We start from the raw sequence: 18295 nt of genomic DNA on the forward strand, positions 1-18295 counted from the left end.
CGCCTGGAGGGTCTCGGCCACGGCGCGGGCCCGTGTTTTCCCGAGGTGCGCGTGAAGCCCAAGACGGCGGTGTCGGCGCGCAAAGGGCTCAGACAGCAGCGCCGGAGCAGCGAAACGTCCTGCCAGTCCCCCTTGATCCGTTGTTCCCTGCTGCGGTCCCACAGCGACCCTGGAATGGGCATGTCCAGGGAGGCTGGTAGGTATGACTGAATGACAGCGGTGGAAGGGACCTTGGAGGTCTTCTAGTCCAACCCCCTGCTCAGGGAGTCAATCCTGTAACATTCTGGACAAGTGGCTGTCCAATCTCTTCCTAAAAGCCTCCAGTGATGGGGCACCCCCCAACTTCTGCAGAAAACGCCCTTCCAGTAGGTGGAGAAGCCACAGAAAAGTGGAGATGGCCAAGCCCTTGTCTGAATTTAATACAGGCCGGGGAGCCACGGTGCCACGGGGTGGCCCCCCCTCTCCTTCCCGGCTCAAATCAAACCTACCTTTTTGGGGGGGGCACGAAACCCCCCCAGATTTTAACTCTTTTCTCTCCTGCTTTTTCCTCCCTTCCACCACCACCACCCACAGAAAGCGACGATCAGGAAGTATTTTGCACCAAAGGGTCTGGAGACGAGGCCTCTCATTCGTCGGCGGAAACAGGTGAGGGCTGTACTGCCTAGTGGTGTGAGTTCACCCTCCCACCCCCCCTAGAATCATCATTTTCCTGTGTTGTGGTCACACTAATTGTCGTCACACAGACTTAAAACGATGACAACCGACGCTTACTCCAAAGCCACCGGTTTCAAAGAAGTGTCACCCGTATGGTCGCTTAATTTTTAGAAATTCTGCAGGCAGCGCAGCAAGTCCTCTAGTTACCACCATTCATTTAGCGGCCGTTCAAAGTTACAACGGCGCCGCAAAAGGGGATGTAGGACTGTTTTTCGCCCTTCACATCCATCGCAGGGTGATGGGATAAAAATTCAGACCTTTGGCAACGGCTTCATATTTATGACGAGTTGCAGCGTCCCGGCAGGTCACGTGATCCCCTTTTGTGACCATCTGACGGGCCGAGTCAAGGGGAGAAGCCAGGTTCACTTAATAACCGGGTGATTCACTTAACAACGGAGACGAGGAAGGCCGTAAAATGGGGCAAAATCCGCCGAGCCAGTCTTTCCCTTAGCAACGTAGGCTGAATTGTGATGGTAACTCGCGGGCTTACCTGGTCAGGTAGCCCTTGAGCTACGATCCTCATTGACCGTCGTAAGTCGCTGACCGCTGCAAAGCAATTCACCCGCCCAGACCCGATTTTATGACGTTTTCACAGCGGTCGTTAAGCGGACCCCTTGTTCGCTACGGACTTTTTTTTTTTTTTTTTCTTTCCTGGANGTGTGTGTGTGTGTGTGTGTGTGTGTGTGTCAGGACCGTCAGGATGGATAGGTTTATCTCGCCTTATCTGACCTTATCAAAGACAACAACAGGAAAATAATTGTAATTCAGAGCAATTAACATCGGAAGTAATTATCAGGTTACTGCAGTTGTGACTGTGAGCTGTTTGTTTTGAGTGCCAGTACAGACATTAGACAAACTATGCTCGTTGGGTCATCATTTTGGAGGTATTGCTTTACTTAAACAGAGAAACAAAATGATTGTAGGCAGGCAATCAAGCCGAGGGAACGGAAGTGATTTACGATTTCCTGCTGGCTTCCCCAGTGACTTTTCTTGTGGGAAGCTGCTGGCAGGGAGCCCTGCAAATGATGATCACGTGACTGCGGTAAAGAGATCAGCCACATTTCCATTTTAACAGATTTATTTTCCTTTGTCAACAAGATAGATATAAAATATAAAACAAAGAAACAGAAGTTGTGCTTCTTATCCTGAGTTACCTCGCAAGGCTAACCCTGAGAGACCCGTGATCATTTTTCCTCATCCAGATCCTCCCCTTTTCCTCTCTGCTTATGACCTATCTTTCTCAGCAAGCGATTCCTTGGGTTTTTCAGGTGTTAAGGCTGGGGAGTCCTGCCAACGGCATCCATCTGCAGAGCTGTGGAGATCTGAACTCGACCTCCCCCTTACGGCGTCTGCTGTCCGGTCGTCGGCTGGAGCAGAGACGTCCGTGCAGCCTCAGTGGACTTCTGCGAGAAAGCAATCTCTGAAGACCAGCTCCGTCCTCTGCGGAAGAGGATCTGGAGCGAAAAACCCGCCCCGCGACGGATATCTGGGGAATGTCCTCGCTGTATGATGTCCAGGAATGGCCTCATAGGTCAACTACACCATTGCTTGGAAATTAGTCCGCCTCGCTCAGGATACATTCGAAACCAAAGCAGGGAGTCCCGTATTCCCGTACGGCGATCTCCAAAAATTCTTTGAAGGGAACCCCAAAACTTGAGTGGGGGTCAGGAAGGAGGGCTCACCTTGCTGCTGGCGCACCAAGAGGACAAACACGCTCACCTGCGCCGTCTCATGTGACAATCAGGATTCATTTTTTAAGGGCTCCACCGACTCTCGTTCTGGAGTCCCGGTTATGCGCGTATGGCCGTGGTGGTAATCCGGCGAGCCCGTGCTGCTGATCTAAAACGAGAGATTCCCTTTAAACGAATTCCTTACGTCTCAATGGGAAGGACTGATCCAAATGCTTGGATGCACCATTGAACTGATAATCCTATTGTTCTGTCCGAGATTCACTGTCCCGGAGATGCTGTTCCGTCTTCCCGTTATCCATGATGTGCCCGCGGCGTCCCGCTGTTTGGTTCCTTGTACACCTGTCCCTCGCATTTGTCCCTCTCTTGTGGATACCTCACTTTTGCTGTGCCTTTTTGGGGTGCTTACCTTGGAGAGCCATCAGGGACCCAGCTGAATTCTTGGTGGGAGAGAGACGAGATGCCACAAAAGCAGGCCCAGATTTTTGCTCTGGCACCCCGAAACAGTTTGGATCATAGTTTGAAGGGACATGCTTTCCCACGATAGACTTCCTCTAACCTTGGAGGTTCCACAGAGCCAGTAAGAAATTAGGACAATTCCAGGGCCTTGACCAATCCCTCAGACAAGAAAAGGAGTTAGTCCTTGACTTACGATCACAAGGGAGCCCAAAATTTCTGTTGCTAAGCGAGCTTTTGCTCCGTTTTACGACCTTTCTCGCCACAGTTGTTTAAGGGAATCACTGCAGCTGTTAAGTTAGTAACACGGTCGTTAAGTGGATCTGGCTTCCCCGTTGATTTTGGTAGTCAGAAGGTCACCAAAGGGAATCACATGACCCCCCTGGGACGCTGTGACCGTCGTAAGTACGAGTCAGTTGCCAAGCGTCTGAATTTTGATCACGTGACCACGGGGGACGCTGCAAGCGGTCGTAAGTGTGAAAACCGGTCCTAGGTCCCTTTTTTTCAGTGCCGTTGTAACTTCGGTCGCCAAGCTAAGTCTTTGTAAGTCGAGGGCTACCTGTAGGAACAAATTACAATGATTCTGGGGCCCAGCGGATGAGAAAGGGGATCAGCGTTACCCCTGATGTCTTTCTGGCTATCGCAAAATTCACACCTTTTGCTTTCTGTCCAGAGATTCTGCAAAGGAGGCGAGATCTTCAAATGCTTTGATTTCCCCCGAAAGAGATTTTTCTCTAACTCCCAGTTTGGGTTCCTAGTTTTCAGATCAGATATAAGATCTCGCCGTCACCTTTCCTGATTTCTCCGTCGGGGAGGGGGAGAATTGGGTGTGTGTGTTTTTTTTGAGGATGGCCAACTCTGTCCCACCCCCCACCAGTGCCTCTGCTCGTTAACCAAGCCTGCATGTACAACTCAGGAGATGCACCGCCGAGGAAGTCTCTCCCTGTTTGGAAAGACAGAGGATCTCTGCCAAGGGGAAGAATTGGCAAACTTCCTTGCCCTGGCCGGTCTTTGAGATGCACAAATACTCACCTGAGAAAAAGAAAATAAAGCCATATCTAAATCAAGGCTGAGAGCTGGTGACTGGGGGTGGGGGGGATGGTGCTCCTTAATGTTTCTCTTTTTTGGGGGGGGGAAATAGCTTTGTTAGAATAAAGAGGCCAAAATGAAATCATTTGAGACGGAAGGGAGAGAAAAGTACAGAATGGAAAAAGAAAGCAAAGCCAGAAAAGAAAGAAAGAAAGAAAGAAAGAAGGAAAGGAAGGAAGGAAGGAAAGAAACAAAGAAAGATGAAGGAAGGAAGGAAAGAGAAAAAGAAAGATGAAGGAAGGAAAGAAAGAAAAAAAGAAAAAAAGAAAAAAAGAAAGATAAGGAAGGAAGGAAAGATGAAGGAAGGAAGGAAAGAAAAAGAAAGATGAAGGAAGGAAGGAAGGAAAGAAAGAAAGAAAGATAAGGAAAGGAAAGGAAGGAAGGAGAAAAAGAAAGAAAAAGAAAGATGAAGGAAGGAAGGAAAGAAAGAAAGAAAAAGAAAAAAGAAAGATGAAGGAAGGAAGGAAGGAAAGATGAAGGAAGGAAAGAGAAAAAGAAAGATGAAGGAAGGAAGGAAAGAAAGAAAGATAAGGAGGAATGAAAGAAAGATGAAGGAAGGAAAGAGAAAGGAAGAAAGGAAAAGAAAGATGAAAGAAGGAAAGAAAGATGAAGGAAGGAAGAAAAGAAAAAGAAAGAAAAGAGAATCTTCCTTCCCTTTTGGCTTTGCCAAAGGAAGAAAAGGAAGGAGAAAGAAAGGAAAGAAGAGAAGAAAAAAAAGAAAAAGTAAGAAGGGGAGGAAACAAAGAAATGAAGGAAAGACGAGAAAGAAAAAGGAGATGAGGGAGGAAGGAAGAAAGGAAGAAAGAAAGAAAAAGAGAAAGGCAGAGGGAGGAAGGAAAGGGAGGGAAGGAAGGACTGGCATTTTGGCCATTAAACAAAGCCGCCGTTAACCGACACTGTGACTGTGCTTATGAAACTGGCCTCACTTTTGCTTTGCAGCAAGTCAACACGAAGACCAGTCGCAAAGTTATTTTTTCATCACCATCGTAACTGCGAACGGTCACTCAAAGAGCCGGCCGCTAAACGAGGGCTACCTGAATCAACCACGCGGTGCAAATTCAAACATTGCAGGCCCTTCACCAAGCTGGAAGCAACCTGATATGGAAATTGAGCGCCAGGGATTGCAATCCACAGAGGATAAACAGTTGCAACAAACCGGGGATTAGTAATACTTGACAGCTTGATACAAATCACACCCTTTTCTAGAGGCATGGAATAATCGTTGGAGCCTGGCGCATAAATAAATGAGATATTTAACAGATGACGGGGTTGGTACAACTCTGCCACCTGCCAGTCGCCTGATCCTGCTCATACACAACAGGCAGACAAGGCGGGCCAGCCCAAACGCCATTCCCAGCCAATGACCTGATCCAGCCTCAAGTCCTCTTGACCCCCAACCGTCTCTCCCAACCCTTACACCAATTCTTGCACACTTGTACACTCTCCCGTTGTGGGCTCCTCGCTCACCTGCGGGGAGAAGCAGAAAATGGTTTTTAAACTTTGCCGGGGGGGGGAGGCTGAAATCTTACGGGCAGTCCCCAACTTAACGACCGTAAGGCAGCCTGCCCATTGCAGTCGTTAAGTTGCAACGATTGCAAAGCAGGTCACCCGCGTGACCCACCTGATTTCACAACCTGTTTTGCGGCTATCCCAGTTGTAAAGCAAACTCCTCGTTGGTTTGTTGCCAAAAACCAGATGCAATTAGCAGAATAAGAGAGCTGGAAGGGACCTTGGAGGTCTTCTAGTCCAACCCCCTGCTCAGGCAGGAAACCCTATACCATTTCAGACAAAGGGCTGTCCAATCTCTTCTTAAAAACCTCCAGTGATGAGGGAGGAAGGAAGGAAGAAGGGAGGGAGGGAGGGAGGGAGGGAAGGAAGGAAAAGAAAGAAAGAAAGAAAGAAAGAAAGAATAGAATAACAAAATAACAGGGTTGGGAGGGACCTTGGAGGTCATCTAGCCCAACCCCCTGCTCAGGCAGGAAACCCTATACCATTTCAGACAAAGGGCTGTCCAATCTCTTCTTAAAAACCTCCAGTGATGAGGAAGGAAGGAAGGAGGGACCCTTCCTTCCTTCCTTCCTTTCTTTTTTTCTTTCTTTCTTATCGTCTTATTGTTTTATTGTCCCAACCCTCCATGGAACCTCCAGTAGATCGGGTTGGGGGACGAGTCCGTCCTTTGGGACATGGTAAAGTCTGTTTCCCGACAGGTTAGAGAAGAATTTTTGGAGGTCACTACTCCTTCCTTCCTTCCTTCCTTCCTAGGAGGGAAGGAAGGAAGGATAGCAGAGTAACAGAGTTGGAAGGGACCTTGAAGGTCCTCTAGTCCAACCCCCTATTCAGGGAAGAAGCCCTAAATGGTTGTCTAATTTCTTCTTAAAAGGCTCCCGTGATGGAGCAGCCACAACTACTGGAGGCAAGTTGTTCCACTGATTAATCGTTCTCCCTGTCGGGAAATGTCTCCTGGGTTCTAGAACGTTCTCTCCTTGGTGAGTTTCCATCCGTTGCCGGTTTTCGTTCGGCAAACACACCGTAGAACACGGCCACGTGGCTGCGGGGTGCCGCAAAACGCCAGTTGCTGCGTGCTGGATGTGCAGTCCTGTCACCACCAGGGGGAGCCGCTGTTGGAACGTCAGAACCAGGTCCGTCGTAACTTGGAACGGTTGCTAAGCAACCGCTCGTAAGTCGAGGACATTGATAAGGACACACACACACACACACTGCCTTAACCCTGAAATCAGGAGGTCTGGAGATGGGCAGAGTTGGAAGGAGTGCGCAAGGCGGATTTCGAACTCGGCGTCAGCGCTAGTCACCTGCGGAGTGAAACCTGTTCCTGGCTAGTTGTCTTGTGACTGGATTGTGAAACCAGGTTGCACAAACACCGTGTTGTTCAACGAAAGGATTAAAAGAGTTGTGTAACTGCCGGGTTTTTTTTTTATGCCTCCTCTCTCCCATCCTTAGGCTCTTTGCTGCAGTCCAGATAGTCCCTGTCTTACGACCACGACGGAGCCCCCCCAAAAGTGAGTTTTGCCCCATTTTACGACCTCGTTGTTAACTTAGAAACTCGGTTGTTAAGTGAAGCTGGCTTGTCAGAGGGTCACCAATCACACAATGATCCCCCGGGACACTCCGACCGTCATAAATATGAGTCGGTTGCCCTGCGTCTGGATCTGGATCACACGACCCCGGAAATCTGGGGCTCAACGGCCGTCGTAAGTCGAGAACTACCTGTCCAATGAAGGAGAGTATGGTTGGTGCAGTAACAAGAAGCACTAATTATCTATTGATTAATCACCTGTCGGCTCCAGTTGATGGTTGGCGGAGAGCCGCAAAAATGAGATTTCTTCCACAAATAAGCCTGGCCGAGTCTTGCTATAATTACTGGCCGTTTCAAGCACTTTCTTGAGCGGCAGTTTTAAAGCTACACCTTCCTTTTAAACCACAAATCACACAACCACACCACCACACCGCTGCAGGCCACGGAGGAACCAGCTTCTCCAGATTAGCCTCCCAGAACACAGTATATATAGATATAGATATATTTTCATTCTAAGTCAGTGGTTCTCAACCTTTTTAATGCCGCGACCCCAACCGGCCGTAAGTCAAGGACTAAACCGGTCGTAAGTCGAGGACTAAACCGGTCGTAAGTCGAGGACTACCCAACCGGTCGTAAGCTGAGGACTTTCCCTGCCCGGGAGCGCCGCGCATGCGTGGTTCCACCCCCTGCGCCGGCCGAGGCGTAGCTGGCAAGCGGCAGAGACGGAGCAGGCCGACCACCAGCTGGCCCAGCCCAAGGGAGGTAAGGCACCCGCCGGAAAAGGGGAAAAAAAATGGCGGACAGCCTTGCTTGGCGACCCCCGTGAAATGGTCGATCGACCCCAAATGGGGTCCCGACCCACAGGTTGAGAACCACTGATCTAAGTTTTGTGCCTCCTCTCAGCTCCCTCACCCAGGAACGGGAGGGAGGTCCGGGAAGAACAGAAGCGGGACCACAAAGCCCATCTGCCCCAGCAGAAGGGAAACGAGGTGTTTTGAGCGTACAGGGGTTACTTTTGCCCCCTTTTACAGTACAACCTTTTTTGCTCAGTTGTTCAGTAAATCACTGCCCTGGTTTAGTGACACGGTTGTTAAGACTTTGCTTGTCAGGAGGACGCAAAAGGGGGGGGGTCACGTGACCCCCAGGAGACACTGCGACCGTCCTAAATGTGAAGTCATTTGGCCCAGCGTCTGAATGTCGATCCCATGGCTCTGGGGGTGCTGGAACGGTCGTTAAGTGTGAAAAACGGTCCTAAGTCAGTTTTTTCCAGTGCCGTTGTGACAACGGTCACTAAATGGACTGTTGTAAGAGAGAAGGGGGGAGGGGAAGGAGGAGAAGAATTAGAAGAGTTAGAAGACGAAGAATTAGAAGAAGAGGAGGAGGAGGAGAATTAGAATTACAAGAATTACAAGAAGAAGAGTTAGAAGAAGAATTAAAATAATTAGAAGAATAATTAGGAGGAGGAGGAGAAAAAGAATTAGAATTAGAAGAAGAATTAGAAGAAGAGTTAGAAGAATTAGAATTAGAAGAATAGAATAATTAGAAGAATAATTAGGAGGAGGAGGAGGAAGAAGTAGAAGAAGAAGAAGAAGAAGAAGAAGAAGAAGAAGAAGAAGAAGAAGAAGAAGAGGAGGAGAATTAGAAGAATTACAAGAATTACAACAATTACAAGAAGAAGAGTTAGAAGAATTAAAATAATTAGAAGAATAATTAGGAGGAGGAGGAGAAAAAGAATTAGAATTAGAAGAAGAATTAGAAGAAGAGTTAGAAGAATTAGAATTAGAAGAATAGAATAATTAGAAGAATAATTAGGAGGAGGAGGAGGAAGAAGAAGAAGAAGAAGAAGAAGAAGAAGAAGAAGAGGAGGAGGAGGAGGAGGAGGAGGAGGAGGAGAAGGAGAATTACAAGAATTACAAGAAGAGTTAGAAGAAGAATTAAAATAATTAGAAGAATAATTAGAAGGAGAAAAAGAATTAGAATTAGAATTAGAAGAAGAGTTAGAAGAATTAGAATAGAATAATTAGAAAAATAATTAAGAGGAGGAGGAGGAAGAGGAAGAGGAAGAAGAAAGAAAGAAAGAAAGAAAGAAAGAAAGAAAGAAAGAAAGAAAGAAAGAAAGAAAAGAAAAGATCCCTGGGAAAGAAATGAACTGAAGGTTGCGGCCAGGCGCTTAACACGCGTATCTTTTCCACGCCCCCTTTCCACTCCCCCTCCTCCTCCTTTTCCACCAGTCAGCCCACGTGACCGCCGATCAGCTGATTTCCCCTTTTTGAACGGCTTGAGCTGCGGCCTGCCTTGCGCTGCGAAGGCGCTAGTCCCTAGGAAATCAGGGCGCGGTACGTGTGGCGGAGGAGGAGAAGGGGGCGATTATGCCTTTAGCGATAAGGGCAGAAATAGCGGCGGGGGTGGTGACGGTCATCTTAATTACCATTAATGCTCGTGGTTTGCGTTGCACTCCTGCGTTACTCAGATGCGGAGGGGGTGGGGGTGGGGAGGGAGGCCTTCTCTTGCACTAGCGAGCCCCTACTCCCTCCCTCCCTCCCTCCCTCCCTCTCTCTCTCTCCTTCCTTCCTCTCTCTCCTTCCCCTCCTTCCTTCTCTCTCTCCCTTATTCTTCCTTCCTCCTTCCCTTCTTTCCTTCCTCCCTCTCCTTCCCCTCTCTCCTTCCTTCTTTCTCTCCCTTAATCTTCCTCCCTCCCTCCCTTCCTCCCTCTCCTTCCCCCTCTCCTTCCTTCTTTCTCTCCCTTAATCTCCCTTCCTTCCTTCCCCTCTCCTTCCTTCTTTCTCTTCCTTATTCTTCCTTCCTCCTTCCCTCCCTCCCTTCCTTCCTCCCTCTCCTTCCCCTCTCTCTCCTTTCTTCTTTCTCTCCCTTATTCTTCCTTCCTCCCTCCCTTCCTCCCTTCTTTCCTTCCTCCCTCTCCTTCCCCTCTCTCCTTCCTTCTCTCTCTCCCTTATTNAGTTGCCCACCACCGTTGGGCCCAACGTTTCGGTCGCTAAGCGAGACAGGCGTTCCGTGAGTCGTGCCCCCGTTTCAGACAAATGGCTGTCCAATCTCTTCTTAAAAACCTCCAGTGATGAGGAAGGAAAGAAGGGAGGGAGGGAGGGAAGGAAAGAAGGAAAAAAGAATAACAGAATCACAGAGTTGGAAGGGACCTTGGAGGTCATCTAGTCCAACCCCCTGCTCAGGCAGGAAACCCTATCCCCTTTCAGACAAACAGCTGTCCAGTCTCCAGTGTTGGAGCATTCACCGCTTCTGGAGGCAGCTTGTTCCGCTGGCTAATTGTTGGAACAACCTGCCTCCGGATGCTGCAACGGTCCTGTGAAAAATAGTTCTAAGTCACTTTTTTCCCCCAGGGCTGTTGTGACTTCGAACAGGAGCTGCCCCAAAGAAGAGGCAGTCAAGCTCTTCTCCAAAGCGCCTGAACGCAGGACGAGAAGCAACGGATGGAAACCAATCAAGGAGAGAAGCAACCTGGAACTAAGGAGAAACTTCCTGACAGTTAGAACAATTAACCAGTGGAACTACCTGCCTCCAGAAGCTGTGAATGCTCCATCACTGGAAGTTTTTAAGAAGAGACTGGACAGCCATTTGTCTGAAATTGTATAGGGTTTCCTGCCTGAGCAGGGGGTTGGACTAGATGACCTCCAAGGTCCCTTCCAACTTTATTATTATTATTATTATTATTATTATTATTATTATTATTATTACTACTACTACTACTACTACTACTAATACTAATACTAATACTACAACTACTACAACTACTACTACTACTACTATTATTATTATTATTATTATTATTATTATTATTATTATTATTATTATTATTACTACTATTATCCCTAAATGGACTGTTGTAAGTTGGGGACGAATCTGTAAATCCTCTTCCAGGTCAGGCAAGTAGTATTTAACTGATGTGGTATAACCAGTTCAAAAGTATTTCCTTTTTTGCTCCTCCCTTCAGGTGAGTGTCACCTGCCTGCTACGCTGAGCTGCAGAATAGCAACAATTGCATCCTGGCTGCCAAGGTGTAAGTGCGTCTGCAGGAGTTTTTACAAAAGCCAGAAATATTTTTAAAACACCCCTGGCACCACCCAATCCTTGGAGGATAGGACCGAAATGGCGTTGATTTCAGTGGAGATATATATATATATATATCTTTAATTTCACCCCATGCTTGAATTGATGAGAGACTGGTAAGTTGACATTCCTACTTTTATCGTCTTAATTAAGTTTTTTTTTTTAATGAAGGATGCTGAAGGACATGGTCTCAGCCTGGCTTGATGCCACGACATTGCTTTTATAATTTAGCTATGTGGTTACACTGATGCAGAGATGTCCAGGCTATTTTTTGAGCGGGATTTTCAAACAATGTTTTTTGCTGGGATTGTTTTCGTAAGCGCTGGAGGGAAAAAAATGATGGATGATACTCAGCTGGTTTTGAGGCTCTTAAGGGAGAATTGCCACCCCACTCCCCCCCTCATCCTGTGTAGACCAACGCTTTTAATTACTCAATTATTCATCTTATTTATGCCAAATTTTCTTTATGAATGAGAAGGCTTCTTCCAAGCCTTTGGCTACTCGCAGTTGCCTCCTTTCTGCGTCAACATCTGGCGGAAGGGCTGCGTTTATGGGGAACTCGGCGGCCAAAGGCTAGCTGACTAACCTAGTTTGTATTTAGCACCAGCTTGGTGCCCTGATTAAAGGCATCGGGCGAAAAACTGGGTGTCCGTGAGTTCTAATGCTTCATTGGGCACAAAGCCAGCCTTGGGCCAGCCACTTTCTCTCAGCCCTAGGAAGGAGGCAGTGGCAAACTACATCTGAAAAACCTTGCCGAGGAAGTTAGCCCTCAACCTAACAACCATCTGTTTAGCGGTGGTTGGAAGTTGAAACAAGTGACTGATGGCCGGTCCTTCTAATATAATTCATTTCACAGCTGCAGCGATTCGCTTAAACAGCCATGCCAAAAAGGTTGTAAAATCAGACGTGACCCATTTAACAAACCCCTTGGCTTAGCAAAAGAAATCCTGGGTCCAGTTGGGGTCGTAAACCAAGAACTGCCTGTAGTCAGACAGGTTTTTTGTTTTTTTTCCTGCCAGGACTGGAGAATGTAGGACTAAACCTACGTTAACATTAACCTACATTGATGCTGTGCAATTGATGGGGGTTTGCGCAAGAGTTAAGAGGATCATAAACTCGCACGCTGGATTTGTACTACGCAGTTGAGGAAAGCCACGCTTGGGTGGTTTGATGCTGGGAAGTGAGGCGCTCCTGCTAGGATTGTGCAAATTTGGGACATTTGACTTCAAAATATCCTTTTGGGATTGCGAAGGCATTTTTTTTTTCCTGCGGCTATTCCAGTTGTGTGCTGAGGGCTGAACAATATGTTTCTTGCTGGAGAATAGAATAGAATAGAATAGAATAGAATAGAATAGAATAGAATAGAATAGAATAGAATAGAATAGAATAGAATAGAATAGAATAGAAAATATAGAAAATATAGAAAATATAGAATGGAATGGAATGGAATAGAATAGAATAGAAAATATAGAATGGAATGGAATGGAATGGAGTAGAATAGAATAGAATAGAATAGAATAGAATAGAATAGAATACTAGAATAGAATAGAATAAGAATTAATAGAAATAGAAGAGAGAAGAGAGAATATAATATAGAATATAATAGAGAAGAGAAGAGAGAATATAATATAGAATATAATATAGAATAGAAGAGAATATAGAAGAGAATAGAATAGAGAAGAGAATAGAGAATATAATATAGAATAGAATAGAATATAGAAGAGAATAGAATATAGTATAGAATATAGAATAGAATATAGAATATAGATTATAATAGAATAGAATAGAATATAGACTAGAATAGAATAGAGTATAGAATATAATATAGAAGAGAAGAGAAGTGAAGAGAAGAGAGAATATAGAATAGAATATAGACTAGAATATAGAATAGAAAAGAATAGAATATAGAATATAGATTAGAATATAGAATATAGATTATAATAGAATAGAATATAGACTAGAATAGAATAGAGTATAGAATATAATATAGAAGAGAAGTGAAGAGAAGAGAGAATATAGAATAGAATATAGAATAGAATATAGAATAGAAAAGAATAGAATATAGAATATAGATTAGAATATAGAATATAGATTAGAATAGAATAGAATATAGAATAGAATAGAATAGAATCAAAATTCAGACGCTCGGAAACTGACTCGTATTTATGACAGTCGCAGTGTCCTGGAATCACGTCATCCCCTTTTGCGATCATCTGTCCAGCAATGTCCACGGGAAAGACAGGTTCACTTAACAACTGTATCATTAACTTCACACAGTGATTCAGTGAACAACGGCGGCAAGCAAAGTCATAAAATGGAGCAAAAATAACCCTCGTCTCACTTAGCGACAGAAATTTGGGGCTGCATTATTGGTCGTGACTAAGGAACAGAAACCCCGAACTAAGGAATAGAAATATTTGGTATATTTCTAACGCTGGACTAAAAATAAACAAAAAAAAAACAAAGGTTATTCTTATTTTTTATTTTTTATTTTAGTCCTAGCTAAGCGAAGGAAACGATCTTCGTTTAACTCCGTGTTATTCCGTGTTCTGTCTTGACTGATTCGAAGGTGGTTCTTTAAAAATCATATTTATCGGAGGAGGTCTGGTCTGTCCATCTTCTGGTAGGGGTTTATTTTGTTTTCTCAAAAAGCTGGGAATGAAAACGAGCGTTTTCCCATAAGCCATTTTGTGGTTTTTCTTTTTGAAGATGAAGAAAAATTCACTCCCTGCCAAGGGAGAGACAGCCAACGTGTGTAAAAAATTTTTTTGAGTTTATCTGTGGGGGAAAAAATCCCTCTTCTGCTACTGTGATTCTAATCCTCTGGGTTGTTTTTTTATAATAATAGTAATAATAATTATATTATTATTATTATTATTATAATAATAATAATAATAATAATAATAATATAATAATTAAAAAAAAAAGTTGGAAGGGACCTTGGAGGTCATCTAGTCCAACCCCCTGCTCAGGCAGGAAACCCTATACCATTTGGGACAAATGGCTGTCCAGTCTCTTGTTAAAAACTTCCAGTGTTGGAGCATTCACTGCTTCTGGAGGCAGGTTGTTCCCTGTATCATTTCTGGTTAAGAGGATAATTGTGGTGTTGTAATAGGCAAGGCGTGGAGATAAAAAGGCCGGAGGATTTAATGAAGGGTATAAAAGATTTCCTGCAAAAGCATTACAAGTTTTGCTTTTTAAAAAAAAAACTGCTTTGGAAATTGGCCAAGGCAAAAAGGAATTTATTTTTTTTTACACTTGGGTCAAAAGGAAGGCAACGGAGAACCCAGTGGATAAAATTGTCAAGCGGGAATTCGACAGGTCCCGAGTTCAAATTTAACCAGCCCCTACTAATCGTTTCTCCTTCCTCTCTGAGACTAAATTCTCAGAAGGCGATGGGCGCTGAGTTTGAAGGCCGCAGATCTGAAATTGGCAAGACAAAACTAGTTTGGTGTGTTGCTACCTCAGGTTTTCTGGGGGGACTCCAGTTCCCATTGGTCTGAGCCAGCTCAGGCGGGTGTGTGTGTGTGTGTGATGGGAACCCCGCAGCATCACAGAGAAGAAGGCTCAAGATGTGGATTTAAGACAAGAAGTTCTGGTTTTAAGTTTCATCGTTACATGATTAGATTATAGTTAGATTTGTGATGATTGTTGAACTATTGTGTCCTTTTATGAAATACAGACAGGTATATTTAAAGAGTACAGTATAATTTTAATAAAACTATATAACAAAATGTAGAGTAAAATAGTGTGTGTGTGTGTGTGTGTGTGTGTGTGTTGATTCTTCTGTTTTTCTGCCTTTTTTCTTCCTTTAGCTGCTGATCCAGGATATTAAACCGAGTCCTGTTGTTTGGAAAGGCTTAGCTGTTTTTTAAAAAGATGAAAAAAAAAATAAAGAATAAGTTAAAGAATTAAAAAAATAAAGCAGGGAGAAGCAGATTGAAAGAAAATAAGGGACTTTTTTTCCCCCATGGATCCCAACAGACAAGACTTTTTTTTATACACCCAGGTGTACATCCACAAATGAGTGGATTGGTAAAAGGAATAGAACAGGTAGGGAAGGCAAAATTAATGGCTTGGATGAAAGAAATTTATTGATGAAAAAGTTTATCTCGCTTTGTTTTTTCTAACGGGAGACCGTTGTCTGAACTTCCTGCTTCAGAAAAATAAAAAGGAATTTCTTTTTTCGGTTTGGTAATTAGATTTTGTTACGAATGTAATTTTAATGAAACTATATAACAAAATGACCATATATGCATATTGTATATTCCTAAGGTTTATGCTTAAATTTAGATTAAGTCGTTATTTTATTCCATATTGTTACATACATTTATTATGTTGTTGTATTTTGTTACGTAACAAAAGGGCCACATACCCATTGTATATTCCTAAGGTTTATGCTTAAATTTACAATAAGTGGTGTTTTTTTTGTTACGTTTCTTTTATTGTTTACTCTGCATATTATCTATATGCTATTTTTGTTTTAGACTAAAGGATTCTTTTCTTGCATATATGTGTCTGCACTGAAGAAAGTCAGAAGTCACTCTTTTTAACTGCCCCCCTTAGATCCTCTTTTCTTTTTTCTTTTTTCTCTTTTCTTTTTTTGTTTCTCTTCTCTTTTTTCTTTCCTTCTTTCCTTTAATAATAATAATGATAAAGTTGGAAGGGACCTCGGAGGTCATCTAGTCCAACCTCCTTCTGTCACTTTCTATTTTATCTCAAAACAACTCAATGAAGTTGCTTAAAAATAAATAGAAGGAGTTTTGAACAGGCTATCCATGCGGTCTGAAAAAACAAGGAATGGTGATGTTTAAAATGACTTGATTAGTCCTTTCCTCTATAATCACTGTCCTTATGAATATTTAAGGCTCAGACTAGTAAATCTGAAGATTGTGAATTTTTAGAGTCACTTTGATTTGCTACTTGATTTGAATGGGCAGCTAGCTGTTAAAAAAATTGGAATTTCCTGTCCTTGTTTCAGGGGTTTTTGTAGGTACGAAGAACCACCTTGGGGGGGTCTCTCATCTCCTAGTTTCCTGATTTTGCAACCCAGCGTGAGACATTGGTGGGATTATGGCGTCCGTGGCAGGCCGGCTTCTCGCTTTGGTCTCCTTGCTGGCCGTGGCCAAGACAGCAACGGGTGAGTTTGGGGGAAAATTTATTTTGCCTTCCTACAAAAATTCTTTTGACCCTGCACGCAGTTTCGTCCGATTTGGCTTTGTGTGTGAACTGTTTTGGCTAAGTTTAAAAGGGGGGGGGGAAAACCCGAGTTTGTTGTAAATCTCCATGGAACTGTGGAGCTTCCATGTTGAAAGGCAGTCTACCTTTAAACAAAGTATTTAGCTGCTGTAAGAGGGAGGCATTCCTACCTGACACCTGGCCTTGTTTGACAACAAGAACAGGAGGAGAAGGCGGATCCTTAATTCAAACTAGCACTTCCTGCTTTTTTTTTTTTTTGTAAGTGTGCAAAACGGGCCCGAATCCCCTTTGTGACTTTGAACGGTCGCTAAAAGGCCCGTCGTAAGTCGAGAACCACCTGTATATTCCTAATGTCTATTCTACATCTGTCTATTCTGTCGATTTTCGTAAAAATCGTTCCCTTCCTTCTCCATTCAGGAAGCCGAGCTTGCATCCCGAAATATTTTGGCGACCACGCTGTTGTGTGCGTTTGTAACAGCACGTATTGCGACACGCAAGATCCCGTCTCTCTCCCCCCTTTGGGTCAGTTTGTGGTGTATGAAAGCAGCAAATCTGGGAACCGGCTGGAACGCCGAGAAGGCTATTTTCAGAAGCCGACGGCCAAACCAGGTATTTCTCCCGCGGAGGTGTCAGGACTACAAGTCCCATCTCCCCAGCCCGAGCAGCTGGCCGCTGGGGAAGGAAGCGGAGAAACAATTTCACCTCAGATGGGCAGGATTTAATTTAAACAGTACCAGTGGTCCTTGACTTACAATAGTTCGTTTAGTGACTGAAGTTACAACAGGACGGAAAGTTTTTCACACTTAGTTCTGTTGCTGCATCCCCAGGGTCATGTGATCAAAATTCAGATGCAACTGATTCATATTTCATAATAATAATAATAATAATAATAATAATAATAATAATAATAATAATAATAATAGCCTATCCCAGGTCCTTGGTAAAGACTTAATGTGGACAAAAATGCCAAATCCAGTCTAAACATCTAGCTGACTGTGGTAATAATAATAATAATAATAATAATAATAATAATAATAATAATAATAATAATAATAATAATAATAATAATAATAGCAGCAGCCTATCCCAGGTCCTTGGTAAAGACTTAATAAGTGGACAAAAATGCCAAATCCATTCTAAACATCTGGCTGACTGTGATGATGATGATGATGATGATGATGATGATGATGATGATGATGATGATGATGATAATAATAATAATAATAATAATAATAATAATAATAATAATAATAATAATAGCAGCCTATCCCAGGTCCTTGGTAAAGACTTAATAAGTGGACAAAAATGCCAAATCCAGTCTAAACATCTGGCTGACTGTGATAATGATGATGATAATAATAATAATAATAATAATAATAAATAATAATAATAATAATATGTAATGCCTATATACTCAGACTTTACCTTAGCAGCTATTAGGTTGTTTGTTAGGACTTGAACTATTAAGGTTTTACCAGTCCCAGACCATGAATCGAATCGAATTGAAGATTAAATCAATAATAATAATAACATGCTTCCAGTTGTAATGGTCTTTATTTTATGTATGTATTTATAAAATGTCTAGGCCACCTCTGTTGCCTCAGTGTAACTCTTCCTTTGCACCCTTCCTTTCCTTAGATACTCTTCTGATTTTGGAGACGGCCCAGCGGTATCAGAGAATAAAAGGATTTGGGGGGTCCGTCACTGATGCAGCCTCCATCAACATCCTGGCTCTGTCGCCGAACACCCAGAAAAATCTACTCCGTTCCTACTTCTCGGAGGAAGGTGAGCATGAGTACAAGGGGTTTAGCGGTTGAGGAGGGAGGTAAGAGGGATCTAGAAGGAATTCGGTTTAGAACAGGGGTAGGCAACCTTGGTTCTTTTATGACTGGTGGACTTCAACTCCCAGAATTCCTGAGCCAGCCATGCTGAGGGGAAAGGGAGAGGTTTCCAAGCTGAGCCATGTTGGCTCAGGAATTCTGGGAGTTGAAGTCCACGAGTCATGAGGGGGCCATAGTTCCCCCATGCTGGCCCA

At 43.8% G+C, this 18295-nt stretch overlaps 2 protein-coding genes across 2 annotated transcripts in view; both read left to right on the forward strand.

Annotated features, from left to right (window-relative positions):
• Nucleotides 1-2371, forward strand: part of LOC107297024 (protein FAM189B-like) — a 6455-nt gene extending 4084 nt beyond the window's left edge. The window contains exon 5 of the mRNA XM_015826379.1: nucleotides 2246-2371. Within this exon, the coding sequence (XP_015681865.1) occupies nucleotides 2246-2371 (126 nt within the window). The remainder of the gene's footprint in view (nucleotides 1-2245) is intronic.
• Nucleotides 2372-16194: 13823 nt separating this feature from the next.
• On the forward strand, nucleotides 16195-18045 carry LOC107297025 (lysosomal acid glucosylceramidase-like; the record flags this gene model as incomplete). The annotated part of the gene is made up of 3 exons (XM_015826380.1): nucleotides 16195-16201; nucleotides 16678-16869; nucleotides 17899-18045. Coding segments are annotated over 3 exons (346 nt in total), but the record flags the coding sequence as incomplete, so codon positions are not given.
• Nucleotides 18046-18295: the final 250 nt, after the last annotated feature.

The sequence above is a fragment of the Protobothrops mucrosquamatus genome, unplaced genomic scaffold, assembly GCF_001527695.2.
Source record: "Protobothrops mucrosquamatus isolate PMUCROS unplaced genomic scaffold, P.Mucros_1.0 scaffold3084, whole genome shotgun sequence".
Taxonomy (NCBI): Eukaryota; Metazoa; Chordata; class Lepidosauria; order Squamata; family Viperidae; genus Protobothrops; species Protobothrops mucrosquamatus.